The sequence below is a fragment of the Panonychus citri genome, unplaced genomic scaffold (assembly GCF_014898815.1).
Source record: "Panonychus citri isolate SS breed McGregor unplaced genomic scaffold, ASM1489881v1 Contig00068, whole genome shotgun sequence".
Taxonomy (NCBI): Eukaryota; Metazoa; Arthropoda; class Arachnida; order Trombidiformes; family Tetranychidae; genus Panonychus; species Panonychus citri.
Window position 1 is genome coordinate 206,055 of NW_026515473.1, and position 15,735 is coordinate 221,789.

The 15,735-nt window shown below is 31.8% G+C and overlaps 3 protein-coding genes across 3 annotated transcripts; all 3 read left to right on the forward strand.

The window, feature by feature from the left end:
* The first annotated feature begins 462 nt into the window (after nt 1-462).
* LOC128386259 (uncharacterized) lies at nt 463-8,526 on the forward strand. Its single transcript, XM_053345265.1, has 6 exons — nt 463-1,684; nt 1,856-2,598; nt 2,698-2,864; nt 2,954-3,094; nt 4,884-5,740; nt 5,906-8,526. Exons 1-6 carry the CDS (start codon nt 833-835, stop codon nt 7,265-7,267), a joined length of 4,122 nt encoding a protein of 1,373 aa, XP_053201240.1. The 5' UTR covers nt 463-832; the 3' UTR covers nt 7,268-8,526.
* Nucleotides 8,527-9,706: 1,180 nt separating this feature from the next.
* On the forward strand, nt 9,707-12,581 carry LOC128386372 (type I phosphatidylinositol 4,5-bisphosphate 4-phosphatase-B-like). Its single transcript, XM_053345400.1, has 3 exons — nt 9,707-10,155; nt 10,355-10,602; nt 10,870-12,581. Exons 1-3 carry the CDS (start codon nt 10,113-10,115, stop codon nt 11,419-11,421), a joined length of 843 nt encoding a protein of 280 aa, XP_053201375.1. The 5' UTR covers nt 9,707-10,112; the 3' UTR covers nt 11,422-12,581.
* Nucleotides 12,582-13,566: 985 nt separating this feature from the next.
* Nucleotides 13,567-15,301, forward strand: LOC128386260 (spermine oxidase-like). The gene is made up of 3 exons (XM_053345266.1): nt 13,567-13,702; nt 13,794-15,139; nt 15,245-15,301. The coding sequence occupies exons 1-3, from the start codon at nt 13,567-13,569 to the stop codon at nt 15,299-15,301; spliced, it is 1,539 nt and encodes a 512-aa protein (XP_053201241.1).
* The last annotated feature ends 434 nt before the right edge of the window (nt 15,302-15,735 follow it).

Sequence of the window (15,735 nt, forward strand, 5' to 3'; positions counted from 1 at the left end):
ATGAAACTTCAAAGAATTTAATAATTTATTAAAATCCTATGAAATGTCCACTTTCGGTACCAGAATTTGGTCCAGTCTCACCTTCCGCTTTTAGACTAACCATCTTTGCGTTTTGTTCAAAAGTGAGACAAAGGTGAGACTGGACCAAATTCTGGTACCGAAAGTGGACATTTCATAGGACGAAAATTCAGTATCCATTTCAACCTCAAATTCACTAAGCCAGTTAAGTGATTTAAACTTAACTTTTCAATTCATTCGAGTTAAACTATTTTACAGAAGAAAAAACTTAATCCGGTCCGAGAATCAGAGTTAATCTCTTTATTTTCAAAGCAATTCATTTTTTTCTCATTATAATTAACCTTTTTTTCAGAATAATTAAATTCAGTTATCAGAAAAAGCTACAGTAGCGACTTCCAATTTCATTCATTTTCCAAATCGGAACAGAGGCTCACCCTACATGCGATTCGAGGGACTTGAAGTTCCAACAGTTTGTTTTGTTTATTTCTTGATTTCTGTTTATTTTTTTGCCATTTAATTTTTCTTTAGTTTTTAAATTATTTAATCGTAATTTTTATTGAGTCCACAATTGCGTTGTGTCCAATTATTCACACCTCTGTTCTTAAGGGCAACGAGATTAATATCGTAGCAATTTTCTGCTTCTACTCTTGTGCTTTTTCATCACTTTTTTATTATTCACATAAACAAAATTACTTCTCATATTGATAATCTTTTCATCAAATATGTTTACCTTTTTTTTTACTTATTCTTAGGATTATTGGAAGTAAATTATTTCTTGAGTTGTTATTTTTATGGTAAAAATAATTAATTTAAAATGTGTGAACACTCAGAACTGGTCGCCGAGATGCCAGTGTTGGAGAAAATGTCAACACAGGAGAGATTGAAATTGGCGAGAAAACGACGAATGCAACAATTAAAGAAATGGAATCTCCGAGAAAAGGATTATAATTACAAAAAGAAAAACAATGAAACTTTTGGTAAACGAAGCGGTGGTAATGTCGGTGTGACCGGTGGTGGAAAGAGAGATTATAAAGTTCATTTTGTTCCAAGTGTTATGCTGCTTGAAGCCGCTGCAAGAAATGATGTTGAAGAAGTGAGAAGACTTTTAATGCTCGGTGTTAGTCCTGATTCTACAAATGAAGATGGTTTAACTGCTCTACATCAATGTTGTATCGATGATAGTGAAGAGATGATGAAAATATTGATTGAATTTGGTGGAAACATCAATGCCCAAGACAGTGAACAATGGACACCTTTACATGCCGCTGCTACTTGTGGACTTTTACACCTTGTTAGATATTTAATTTCTAAAGGAGCCGATCTGTTGGCTGTGAATGCTGATGGAAATATGCCTTATGATATTTGTGAAGATGAAGCGACTCTGGATTATATTGAATCTGAGATGGCAAAAAGAGGAATAACTCAAGAGATGATCGATGAGACTCGAGCTTCAGTTGAGAATCGGATGTTGGCCGATTTGAAGAAAGTCGCTGAATCAGGTGGAGATCTTGAGTTTCGTGATGTTCATGGTGCGACACCTTTACACATTGCGGCTGCAAATGGATATTCAGTAGTTGTTGAGTTTCTTCTCGATAATCATGTTTCAACCGATGTTGTTGATAATGACCTTTGGCAACCAATTCATGCAGCAGCTTGTTGGGGTCATGTAAGTATCAATATCAATAATATCCACAATATCAACAATAATAATGATAATTTCCATCAGCTGATTATAATTTTCTTTCTCTCTCTCTCTCTCTCTCTTTTCCATACTTTATACTTTATCCTGTGCTCTTTTCCTTTTCCTGTTCCGTTGTGATCAATCAATCATTTATAGCCTGATGTTTTAGAGCAATTAGTTCAAGCTGGAGCTGATCTTAATGCTCGTACCAAAAATGGAGAAACTCCTTTAGAAATATGTGAAGATCCTGAATCCAAAAGCAAGATAATTGATTTAATGGGTAAAATTGAATGTAAAAATTCAACTCATTACACAAAGTCCAAAAAATGTCATCTACAAAATACTAGATGTCAAAAAATTCTACGAACAAAATTAACGCAGAAATCTCATATTTCTCGGCGTGAAGCTCAAGAAGAATTCAAACTTCTTGCTAGTTCATTTCAAAGTGGTGATGAAAATGAACCAACAGACCAGAATCACACCAACAATCAAAATAACTCTATTGTGAGTCCTGTTGATACAATAATCCACAATGAAGTCAATGAAATTTGTTTAAAAGTGAAAGAAAATCTAAGTGATATCGGAATCGTTAACCATGACACCGGAATAGATGATACGAAAAAGCTTAGAACTGAGCAAAATCATCGTAAAAGTCTTTCTCCCATCGAATCACCAAAAACCTCTAATAACGATCGAGATCAAACTATTAGCTCTCGTTCTTTGCGTAATAGCAATTCATCATCATCCACTACCCGTCATACTAAAGTCAGTGACAACATGAGAGATTATAATTATCCAGAAGATTCTGAAGATTCAAAGTTATCTCATGTTTTGGAGATTTATGATTTCCCATCCGACATAAGAACCCAAGATTTGGTTACCTCGTTGGCAGTATTCAAGTAAGATTTACAATATTTTCTAAACGATAAATATATTTATCGAAAAGGGCGAAAGTTATTATAATCTATTTAATGAATACTTTGTTTGCTTTTAAACAGTTTGCGAGATTTTGATATTAAATGGGTCGATGATTCTCATGCATTAGCTGTTTTCTCAAGCCAAGCCGCTGCTAAAGAGGCCATGTCAATGCCTCACCACAATATACGCTTGAGACCTTTAAATGAAGGTATCAAAGAATCTAAAGTTAAAGCTCAAAAATGTGCAGGTAATTAGATAATTGTGATTAGTATTTAACGAATATTATTCTCTTTCAAACTCATAAAAATTGTCCATTTCTTTTTCCATTCTCTCCAGATAACCTTTTACCTTACAAACAGAGACCACAAACTTCAGCTATACTCGCTCGTAGACTTATTACCGGAGCGTTAGGAATAAGAAGTAGCATAAGCTCTGAACAAAGAGCCGCTGAAAAGAAACGTCTACAAGAAGCTAAAGGTAATTATCACCTAAACAAACACTCAAAATGAATGATAATCTAAATAACATTTTTGTTTAATTTCTTTTTCTTTTTGTTTTGTCCAGAAAAACGACGATTAGCCATTAGACTGAATCAAGAAGCTTGGGATGAAAATGCTGGATGAATATGATGGCAAATCGAGTGACGTGGTCAAACTCTCTATTTCCCAGCAATTAAAAAGAAAATCAAAATGTGAAATATAAAAGACACTCACCAATGAAGACATTGATTCCAGGGAGGGTTCAAATGATGAAAACAATAAGGAATCAATGAAATATCATGATGATGATATTGAGACCGAAGGGTAACAAGGGAATGATCTGTTGCTCATTTTCGAATTTCTGTAACTACCTGAGCTTACAATCTAATTTATTCTGTATCCAACCAACAACTTCTCTTGGATCAGCTCGAAATTTTCTTGAAATCTCCACAACAAGGGGATGGATAGCGAAACGAAATTTTAAAAGCCTTAAGAAGATATAAAATTGAGTCAGCTGATCCGAGAAATATTAATAAATTAAAAATATCTATCGTTTGTAATACATATTAATACCTGAAAGAAGCAACCCTCAACTCCCAAATTCCCAAAGGTAAATTGAATGGAAAACCAATTTTATTATTATAATTATTTAAATCTCTAATCTCTTAATCCAATTGAAATTCTGACAAAGACGAAAAAAAAACTTTAATTTTGTTTGTAATTTACACTGAAAAAAAAAACAAATCAAAACAAATTTTACGGAAAATTTTTACCAAACTAATTCTCTTATTAAATAAAAGTATTTAAATTAAATTGATCAACCAACTTACTCATAATTAACTCAACGATTTAATCCAGAAGAGTAATCAATGAATACTTTTTACTCTTTCATTCAATTTCTCTCCCATTCTTTTCTCCTTTTCTCTCTCTCTCTCTCTCTCTCTTTTCATCACCGACTCAATGAGTGAGTCTCTCAGTCTTCATTTGCCTCTCCAAATATTGAGTTATTTTTGTTTGTTTTCTGTAAATGTTAATCAATTGTAATTTATTTCTTTTTTTTAATTTAATTTCTTTTTTATAGTCAATTGTTTTCCCTTTTCTATCAATTAAAAGGTAAGTTAATCTCTTTTCAATTTACTTAGAATGGAGATAATCTTTTCTCTTGTTACCAAGTAAAGAAAGAGGTGAGAATTTACCTGGTGTAGCTTGTTCACTTTATTTGTTTTCTCTTTGTGTTGATGAGTTACTCTTCTATTTAATTCTAATTTAATTCAGTGATTAATTGTTGACTTTCTCTAATTGATTATGTCACGTCTACAATCTTTTAACAGAGAAAATTAACTCACATTTTTGTCCTATTTTGCTTCACTTTAGAAGATCAAATTCTTACTCTCTATCTGTCTTTCTCTTTCTCTTTCTCTCTCTCTCTAGGTGTTCCCTTTTTCTCATTTTTTTTTATATTCTTTTCCACCATTAATCTCTGACCGTCATAAAAATCTGTTTATTTTGATTTCTTTTCATTGATAATCTTTCATATTATTTACCTTTGTGAACTTGATCATTTACTTGATTCTCTGTTTACATTAGTTTTAAGTGATTATCGATTTGTTATCAATTACAAAAGTCACAATCTATGATTTATACATTAGTGAAAACAAGTCAACAAAATTACCTCTCATATATTGATAATCTTTCATCAAATATGTTTACCTTTTTTTACTTATTCTTAGGATTATTGGAAGTAAATTATTTCTCGATTTGTTATTTTTATGGTAAAAATAAGTAATTTAAAATGTGTGAACACTCAGAACTGGTCGCCGAGATGCCAGTGTTGGAGAAAATGTCAACACAGGAGAGATTGAAATTGGCGAGAAAACGACGAATGCAACAATTAAAGAAATGGAATCTCCGAGAAAAGGATTATAATTACAAAAAGAAAAACAATGAAACTTTTGGTAAACGAAGCGGTGGTAATGTCGGTGTGACCGGTGGTGGAAAGAGAGATTATAAAGTTCATTTTGTTCCAAGTGTTATGCTGCTTGAAGCCGCTGCAAGAAATGATGTTGAAGAAGTGAGAAGACTTTTAATGCTCGGTGTTAGTCCTGATTCTACAAATGAAGATGGTTTAACTGCTCTACATCAATGTTGTATCGATGATAGTGAAGAGATGATGAAAATATTGATTGAATTTGGTGGAAACATCAATGCCCAAGACAGTGAACAATGGACACCTTTACATGCCGCTGCTACTTGTGGACTTTTACACCTTGTTAGATATTTAATCTCTAAAGGAGCCGATCTGTTGGCTGTGAATGCTGATGGAAATATGCCTTATGATATTTGTGAAGATGAAGCGACTCTGGATTACATTGAATCTGAGATGGCAAAAAGAGGAATAACTCAAGAGATGATCGATGAGACTCGAGCTTCAGTGGAGAATCGGATGTTGGCCGATTTGAAGAAAGTCGCTGAATCAGGTGGAGATCTTGAGTTTCGTGATGTTCATGGTGCGACACCTTTACACATTGCGGCTGCAAATGGATATTCAGTGGTTGTTGAGTTTCTTCTCGACAATCATGTTTCAACCGATGTTGTTGATAATGACCTTTGGCAACCAATTCATGCAGCAGCTTGTTGGGGTCATGTAAGTATCAATATCAATAATATCCACAATATCAACAATAATAATGATAATTTCCATCAGCTGATTTTAATTTTCTTTTTCTCTCTCTCTCTTTTCCATACTTTATACTTTATCCTGTGCTCTTTTCCTTTTCCTGTTCCGTTGTGATCAATCAATCATTTATAGCCTGATGTTTTAGAGCAATTAGTTCAAGCTGGAGCTGATCTTAATGCTCGTACCAAAAATGGAGAAACTCCTTTAGAAATATGTGAAGATCCTGAATTGAAAGAAAGAATAATAGAACTGCGAAACGAAATGGAAACCAAAAAAGCGAGTCATTCTTTACGATTGAAAAGATCTCACTCACAGAATACTAGAAGTCAATCTGTTCGTCGAACTAGTATAAGAGAAAAGTCTCAAATTTCTCGACGTGAGGCTCGAGAAGAGGCTAGACTTCGTGTTGAATCTTCTCAGAATGGTGAAGATGATGAAGATCAGACACAAAGAAATAATCTCACCAATAATCACAACAATTTCGCTAAAAATTTAACCAATTCAAGTTCTACGATAATTTCCAATTCCAATGATAAAGATGAGCCAATTGTTATCAACAAAGTCAATGGTTTTTCTTCACCAGTTAAAGGAAGTGTCAGTGCTTCAGGACATGTTAATAATGATTTAATAAATTCTTCCTCTCTTCTTCCTTCTTATGGTGATAGTTTAATTACACCAGAGCCAAACAAACAATCTTCTAACCATCAATTCATCGAGTCAAATGTTGTTCCCAAGCAAATCCCATCCTCCTCTTCATCAGATTATCAAATCAATCTTAGACCATTAAGTAAAGATGCAGTTGTCATTCGTAATGATGGTTATTGTGAAAAAGATTCTATTGGAACTGAAAGTGTCACCAACAGTATTAATGATTTTAATAGCGATTTTGATTACTCAAGAGATGATCAATCAGTAATTGATGGTATACCAAGTGGAACAACTAGCGATTCATTATCATGCCGGTCAGGGTATAACAATAACAACTTAATTAATCGAGCAATTGAGGAATCATCTGGTCGATCAGTAAGACAATTAGCCACATCTAAAAGCAATAATCGTAATTCAATTAGCTCCGGATCAAGTAGTACCACCACCGGAAATACTAGTAATAATATGCTCTCCAATGAATCAGTTAAAGTGGAGATACATGTAACAGTAAATGCGAATCCACCAAACAACAACTTTGGAACGGGAACTTTAGCCGATCTAAAGAAGCATCGAGCTGACCTACGTCATCGTAATAGTCTTTCTCCCGGAGAATCACCAAAAACATCCAATAACGAACGAGATCAAACCATTGGTACTCGATCTTTACGTAATAGTAATTCATCTTCATCCACCACAACAACAACAACAACAAACGCCCGTCATCTTAAGGCTTCCTATTCCTTTCAATCTCCACCCTCTCCCAGCGGAGATTTGAAAAAGTTTCGAGCCGATCCAAGTGAAGTAGTTGGTGAAATACAGAACAAAGGATGTTGTAAGCTCATGTAACTTTCAGATAGAAAAGAGAAAAACTAATCATTCCCTCTTTCTTTTTGCCTTCCATTCTCATTCTCATCATCATCATCATCATACTTCACCACCACAACCCTTATCATCATCATCATGCTTTTCATCATCTCATCATTTTTATCCTTGCCTGTTCTCTTTCTCCTCTCTCTCTCTCTCTCTCTCTCTCTCTCTCTCTCTCTCTCTCTCATTCTCTTTCCACCATCAGAAAAAAATCCTTCTTTTTTTATCTATTTTTTATATCTAAACACACACACTTAACAACAATTAATTATTATTACTATAATATTCAACTTTCCATGAACACTAAAACATGAAATGATTAATTTTAATCATTTGAAACCTCAATTATAATTGTTATTTAACTTTGTTTAACTAACATAATCAATTGCGGTGGAAAAGTTGAATATTTTGTAATTGAAGATATTCCTTTGTAAATTTAATTAATGTTTTCTCACCCGCGCCCCAACTACGAAGGTCATTTTCAAATACAACAATCAATTATGAAGAAGATAACAAGCTTCATTAATCATAAGCAATCAAGATATTTAAATTATATTTCCATTGATAAAAGAAAAGAAGAAAAAAAAAGAGAGAAAGTGGAAACATTTCCGTTTCCTAATAGATACGGAAATGAGAATCATCTCAATTAATTAATCATCTAATCCACCCTTTCCCCATCCTTTCCAATATTTACTATTAACTTTAAATTGTTGGACCAAATTAGCCACCCTTTAATTGCCTTCTCAACAACCAAACGCAATTTAAAATGCATTTCAAATCAATTCCAAGATGATTTTATTAATGTAAAACAATTAAGGATCAACCACTAATCCCTTCTCAATCCCTAATCCATCAAAAAAAATCAGCTCTCATGTCACAACTTTTCATTTTCCTCTCAAAATCAGCTATTTATTATTACAATTAAGTAATTAATTATTACCTTAATATTAATCATGTTGTTATAGTTGTGTAATAATTTACTTGATAACAAAACAATTTAACTTTTTTTTATATATATAAATACATAGTAAATATACAATCATCACCTTGTATTATTATCATAATTAAATATGAGCTTGATACAATTATTTTCATACCCAACCCAAGAAAATTAAGATTAATCATCAATTGAAACAATTAACATGATTTCATCTTGGAACACGAATTGTTCAACTTAAATTGATTGATTGTAAAAAAAAGTAAATATCAATAATTAAACATTTACTTTACATAATAGATTTTTTCTTTCTAAATTGTTATCATTTGATCAACAATTAAATGATAGAATGATAATTTATCATTACTATTAAACAGGTAAGAATTTGGTTAATCTTGTATTCAAACAATTCAACTTTCAGTTGTAATTAAATCTCTGTCTTAATCATCTAATGATCAACCATAATAAAGGTTAATTAATTACTCTTATTATGATGACAACCAGATTAATTAGATTAATGAACTAATTCAATTAAGTGTCAACCTTTAGTTTACATAAGTAATTGTTTTCTTTTAATCATCATCGTCATCATTTAAATTTAATTATCTTTACGTTTCTCGTTCAATTCAATTAATAAAATGTTTAATCTCAATGTTTAATCATTACGATCAATTTTAATCAATCGTAATCATGATTCTGGTAATTAGATGGATTTATTTATAATGCTGCAGACCTTGAAATCTTATAATCAGATTACTAATGTCTTATTAGAGGAAAAACAGAGAAACAATTTGGTTAATTGAAAATCAATTGATCAGCGCAATTTAATTCTAGTGAAATTAAATTACCTTTTGTTTCATTCAATTTATGATATTCAATTGCTGAATGATGGTGGATGATCAAGCAAATCAAGAAGATAGAAAATCAAATCAAATCAAATTGTGATCCATTTTTTTTCTTCTAATACAAGTAAACATAATTAAAACAACAATTTAATCACTTAATCGGAAATCATATCACTTATTAAATTGTCATCATTAATTGTTGTTCATCATTAAAAAAAAAAGGTAAACCATTTCAACAAAAATTCATTACAATCAATGTGATTAGTAAATGATTAAGATTTTGATTAAATTGATAAACTGAATAGAAAACTAGATAAGAAAATTGTTTCTATGGAGAAAAAAAAAATTCGCAACTATGAGAAGGTCAAAGGTCGAAGAAAAAACTTTTTCCAACTTCAAATCTTCGAATTTAAATCCACCGGCTCTTTAACTTCCCCTCGGGGTCGAGTGGAAATTAACCAATCAAATTTACTTCTTTAAAAGAAACCAGTCTTTCTTTTCTCTTTCTTTTCGTTGAACTTTAAATTCTCACAAAGAGTCGAAAGCGCCATCTGTACAATTAAATTCGAAATTCGCTTGTGTTTATCAGTTGAAGTCTCTTTTTACTCGTTCATTTCTTATTATCTTATTTCTTGTTTGTTTTTATCTCTCACTTGGTCAATTTCCTGTTTTGTTAATTAGTTTCTTCTTGTTTTCTTTTCTATCTGATACTTATATTTATTAAATCATCTTTATCTCTAATTAGTATTGATTCTATTTCCTGTTCTTCCTTTTTTTTTACACAGAGTTTCATTGGTGAATTTTTGATTATTCACAATTCAATGTTATGATGTTCATATTGTGATAATCTTTCTATTTATTTATTTACTTTTTTTGGGTCACCTTATCCATCTTAACTTTTTGTTCAATTTATTTTTTTTCTTCTTCTATTGGCCTTTTGACTGGTTCCTTAACCATTGGTGATATTTGCCATAAAATATAAAGTATTTTACAATCATCTATTTACAAGAAAAATCAAGTCACAAATTAGAAACAAAACAAAATGTCTTCACACAATTCAACTGATGAAAATCAGCCACTTTTAGGTGAGTCTATTTTTCTTGAGATTTTTCTCTCTCTCTCTCTCTCTATTTATCCCCTTTTAATCTAGAATCTCAGATGAATTTTCTTTATCTTCATTGAGTTAATCTTTTGCCTTTTCTATTTTTTTTCCTCTCTCTTTGTCATTTCCTCTTTCTCTTTCTCTTTCTGTTTCTCTTTGTCTTGTTTCTTCCTATTTTGAAGGAGCTGTTGGAGGCGTCGAAACAAATAATGGAAGTAATGGTGATAGATGGAAACCGCCCAAATCTGAGGTTTATGTTCGTCCAGCTGATCCTGGTTACAATGGAGATAATCCACCAGCTTATGAACCGACCTTAGCCATGACTGGTGGTCGATTAGCAATTGCATGTAAAGTCTGTGGCTCCATGATAGATGTCACTGAGAAAAAGGAGCAACATGTTGTCAAATGTGATCAATGTAACGAGGCAACTGTAAGGAGCTTTTAATTTAACCTCATTCATTTGATGAAATTATTGTTACAACATTTGTCATTCTAAGTACTCAAATGTCTCTACCAATTTATTGATTCATTGAGTTTATATTTTATCATTTAGTTGATTGTAAAGAAATGTAACCATTCAAACTTGACAGGGACTTTAATCTGATAGTTTTTTTCTATTATTATTATTTTTCTTTGTGTTCTTTGACAGCCAACTCATTATTTTTTGTTCTCTTTATCTCTTACTCTTTCTTTTCAGCCCATCAAACCTGCTCCACAAGGGAAGAAATATGTTCGATGCCCATGTAATTGTTTACTTGTTTGCAAAGCATCAGCTCAAAGGATCGCATGTCCTCGTCGTAATTGCTTAAGAATTATCAATCTAAATGTAGAGAGTCGTAATACTGGTACTCAGATTCCTCCAGCTCTCAACGAGGGAGGTGAACGTATGGATGCTGTCTCAAGTTCTGGCCCTTTACCAGAAATGTGTAGAGTAACTTGTAGCCATTGTAGTGAATCTTTTCTCTTCAATACATTAAGTAATTCTCTGGCTCGATGTCCCCATTGTCGTAAACTGTCCTCCGTTGGACCTGAATTTGCTCGTTTCAAGGGATTGATTTACCTTGTTGTTGCTATTATCTTTTTCGCCATTGCTCTTGGAGTGACACTTGGTACTCTCAAGTATCTTTCAAATATGAAAGGTTTAATTGTGCTATATATCATACTATTTCTCGTTGATGTCGCTATAATCTTTAGATCATTGTTTTACTTGACTATGAAAGTGAGCAACATTGAACACAGTGCCGCGTGATAATTCAATTACAAGAATTGGAAAATCTTGCAAACAAAGAAAAGATAGAAAAAAAGATTCATCATCATCATCAACACCCATAACAACATCGCCATAACATCATTTTTCATTATTATTAAATGCATACCTTAAACTTCAAAGGAAAACAAGCAAATAACCATTTAGGAAGTAAACAAAAAAATCACCAATAGATCACACAAAGATTTCTATTTCTCTCATCTTTCACTGAGATCATGGCGGAAGAAAAAAATCATAATATTTTTACCGAATTCATATTTCATCCAGTTAAAAATATAACCAATGGTAACATCAATTAGCTTTTCTCTCAAACACTATCGTGATTTCTAATTATGATTGGTCATCTGAAAATGTTTACCGGACATTTTAAAACTTAGAGGAGAGAAAGTTTAAAGAAAAAGGAGTAAAAATCATCATCATTCAGTGTTTACAGTTGAAATTCATCAAAAAGTAGGATCTTCATCTGATTTTTAGCAGAAAAAAACATCATGTTATATTTTTATCATATTTTGTAATCATATTATTTACACCAATTTGATTCATTTTTTTTTCGAATGGATTAAGAAAAAGATTAAAGAAAAGAGGATAAACCATCAAATAGCAACACTCCGTTCATCTGATCACCTTATAAAAAGTTGAATCCTGTCTGCTTAATTTGGTTAATCATAATTTCCTGTTGATTCTGTATGAAAATCAAAACCAACTTAGAGGCGAAAATGGCAATCGGGATTATTTCAAGTTTAAGACTGAGTTTATTTCACAAAGTAATTGGAGATTGAAATGATTAACACAATGTTTACTAAATTACTTCAGCCATTTTGTTAAATTGCAACAAAATCAACAAAATTCATTGGTTCCTGTGTCAATCTATCCGGCAAAAACCGAGAAATTTAATCAACTAATCAACAAATTGATTCTCTCTTTACCATTATGATAAAATTATCAATTAATCAACTATTTCCTTTTATTGACCATAAAAACAAACAAACATTTAAAAGTGTTTCCGAAATCAATTTGCAAAAAAAGCTTCAATGAGGAAAAACAAATTACCATGAAATTAATTGTCCATCCTCATTATTACAATTATTATTTCTTAATTCAAATTATTATCATTAAAAGAAAATTTAATCTTTAACAAGTAATTTGATATAATTTCCTGATTTTATCGTCTTCGATTAGTCTAATATGAAAACTAATTAAATTCAGAGTAAAGAGAAAATCAACTTTTCTAAATTGGTTCATAATCAGTTAATTAAAGTTAATTTTTTGATTCCAATTAAGTTTAAATTAGAATTTGAATTTGGCGCTTCTCCGACAATCGACTGGTTTGTTTTCATTTGGATGAAAGAAACTTTCTCAATGTTGACATTGAAAACCCTTTAATTGGGATTCTATTCTCGTTTGTCATTAAATTATGACAAGAAATTAATTAATTATAACAGTGTTCAATCGTGCCTGACACATTATGACAATTAATCTTTCTTGACTTGATTTTGTTTTGAATTACTTAAATTGATCAATTTTCTATTCAGTTGTGATAAAGTCAAAATTTACAATTGGCGTTCAATTGATCCGATGATACAATTAATTTCTAATTTAATTGTATCAACATGGTGACTATTTCTAAATAAATGGAAGATATGGAAACACTCAATGCATTTAGCTAAAGGTATTTATATTTTTAATCTCGTTACCCTTTTATCATTTCTTATTATTGTTCACAATTAGCATCAATCAGTCATCACAATAAGTACGAGATTGACAAAATCATTTCTCTCATGAAAATCCTTTCATCTAGATATTCATTAAGACAATAAGAATATGAGAAAAAGAAACAGAAATTTCCACAAATTTCTAACTTTGGACCTTCAGCCACCATGACATTGGCTCCATTTTCTTGCAACGATCTTGTCTACATTCCCATTAGATTTCCCCCAAATTTTTACACTAAAATTAGTGAATCATGATAATTGTGTGAACAATTGTTGATTTCAATGTTGAATTTCTAACAGGTTGTCAATCATTTTCTTGTTGGCAGTTAATCCACTTCTATCCCTTTCACTAAACTCAGTGTTTTCTTTTCAATTTTCAAGCAATTAGATCAGACTGATCTCTGATTTCTAGATTATGGAAGTAGCAATAATAGGAGCGGGTATTTCAGGTTTGGCTGCGGCTGTTACCTTGGTAAGATCGGGTTTCGAAAGGATAACAATCTATGAGGCTCAAGATTATATCGGTGGAAGGATTAAATCAATTAAACATGGTAAGTAAACTTTAATTAATTTCCTCCAATGTAACCAAATTAATCTTGGCTTAATTTTTTCTAATCATATAAATTGATCCTTTATATTTAGACGATGGTTATCTCGAACTGGGAGCTCAATGGGTTCATGGTCAAGAGGGAAATAAGGTCTTTGAAATGGCCTCACAACGCGATTTGATTGCTCCCGATGCGAGCGTTGAAGGCGAGGGACATTTTTGTACTCAAAATGGTCAAAAGATAGATTACAATCTAGTCAACCAAGTGATTATTTTTCTCGACACAATTAAAACATCTCTTTCTAATGGTGATTACAAGAAAGATTTTCAAAGAGTCTTGAATAATGGTGTTGATAACAATCTCGATTCATCTAATTTGCCTGATGTAATTTCAGTCGGTGAGGTGTTTAGAACTGCGTTCGGTAAATGGATTGCGGGTAAAAAGTTTAAATCTCCTCAAGATGCTAAATTAACCCAAGGGATCTTCGATTGGTTCATTAAATTTGAATCAATCGACAATTCCTGCTCTTCATTGGATCAATTGTCTGCAATGTCTTATGCAAATTATCATGAATGTGATGGTGTCCCACTGAACAACTTTAAATCAGGCTACTCGTCTTTCATTAATTCACTGGTTGAAGATATTCCTCAAGTGCTAATTAAAACCTCTTGTCCAATATCACAAATCATTTATCCTTCCAAAAGTTCAAACAATTGTAATCAGGTAACTCTAATTCTCGAGGATGGATCAATAGTCAATCCAAATCATGTTATAATTACCAATCCAATTGGATTTCTTAAAAATAATATGGATACATTTTTCCAGCCCCAATTACCTTTGAACAAACGTCTCATAATTTCAACCATGGGATTTGATTCGGTGAATAAAATCTACATGGTCTTCGAGAAACCTTTCTGGCAACCCTGTGATCTTGGATTTCAACTGATTTGGTGTAACGATAATGGGAAAATAATTAACAATGATGATGAACAAGAATATCCTCCTTGGGTCTATGATGTTTCAGGAATTGACACTGTTTATGGTCAACCCAATATTTTGGTTGCTTGGATTGGTCGTAAAGGAGCAGAATTAATAGAAAAGGAAGATGATCAATCATTAATTACCATTTTCCATTCACTATTAACTAATTTCCTCTCATCGGTGATCCATCATAATGAGATACCCAAACCGGTTAGAATAATTCGGTCCGCTTGGTATTCTAATAACTATATTTGTGGATCTTATTCTCATCGAACAGTTAATTTTGCCAAATTAAATGCTTCTCTTGATGAATTAACCAAACCTTTAACCATCTCATATCAACTCGAACAATTAAATAGTAAAACTATTGATTGGCCTTTAGTTTTATTCGCTGGTGAAGCAACGGAGGAAAAATATTTCTCCACTACCCATGGGGCTCTTTTATCGGGTATCCGAGAGGCAAATAGATTGTTACAATTTTGGAATCAACATCAACTAATTAAGCTAAATTGATTGTAAATCTCTCTACATGATTAACGTTTCATCCAATTGCGTCCAATCCAGTCCAATCAACAATCTATCGGGGATAGAACGTTAAAGAAACAAAAACTTTCGGGATAATTTTTTCATCTTCTCTTAGGGATATTTGCATTTCAATCAATCAATCAAATATTGATTTCGAAACATTAATTTTGTCCAATCTATCGATTTAATTGTTGCTCAATTTTTTGTATCCAAGATGATTATTAAAGAGTAATTTAAACAATTAAACCTCTTGTCCATTTAATTGAATGATGTAAGATTAATAGTCTCATCTTTTTTATATAAACCAACACCATTTATACGGGATAATTAGTTAATCATTTTCTTGGCTGTTAATTTAATGATGGTAAATGGTGATGAATGAAACATTTACAGAGATAAATTATGTTTTTCTGTAATTTTCCAAAGTTAATTGTTGATCTTTTACAAGAAACAATGTCCAATGAATTAAAGTAAATCTGTTAACAAATCAAGAGAAATTAATATTATCAAAAGAACAGCAATTTGATTTC

Coding starts and splice junctions, on each gene's coding strand:
- LOC128386372 (XM_053345400.1), top strand. CDS start 10,113: ATGTCTTCACACAATTCAACTGATGAAAATCAGCCACTTTTAG. Junction 10,156..10,354: donor TGAAAATCAGCCACTTTTAG/GTGAGTCTATTT, acceptor CCTATTTTGAAG/GAGCTGTTGGAGGCGTCGAA. Junction 10,603..10,869: donor ATCAATGTAACGAGGCAACT/GTAAGGAGCTTT, acceptor CTTTCTTTTCAG/CCCATCAAACCTGCTCCACA.
- LOC128386259 (XM_053345265.1), top strand. CDS start 833: ATGTGTGAACACTCAGAACTGGTCGCCGAGATGCCAGTGTTGGAGAAA. Junction 3,095..4,883: donor ACGTCTACAAGAAGCTAAAG/GTAATTATCACC, acceptor AAAATAAGTAAT/TTAAAATGTGTGAACACTCA. Junction 5,741..5,905: donor CAGCAGCTTGTTGGGGTCAT/GTAAGTATCAAT, acceptor AATCATTTATAG/CCTGATGTTTTAGAGCAATT.
- LOC128386260 (XM_053345266.1), top strand. CDS start 13,567: ATGGAAGTAGCAATAATAGGAGCGGGTATTTCAGGTTTGGCTGCGGCT. Junction 13,703..13,793: donor GATTAAATCAATTAAACATG/GTAAGTAAACTT, acceptor CTTTATATTTAG/ACGATGGTTATCTCGAACTG. Junction 15,140..15,244: donor TTTTATCGGGTATCCGAGAG/GCAAATAGATTG, acceptor CGTCCAATCCAG/TCCAATCAACAATCTATCGG.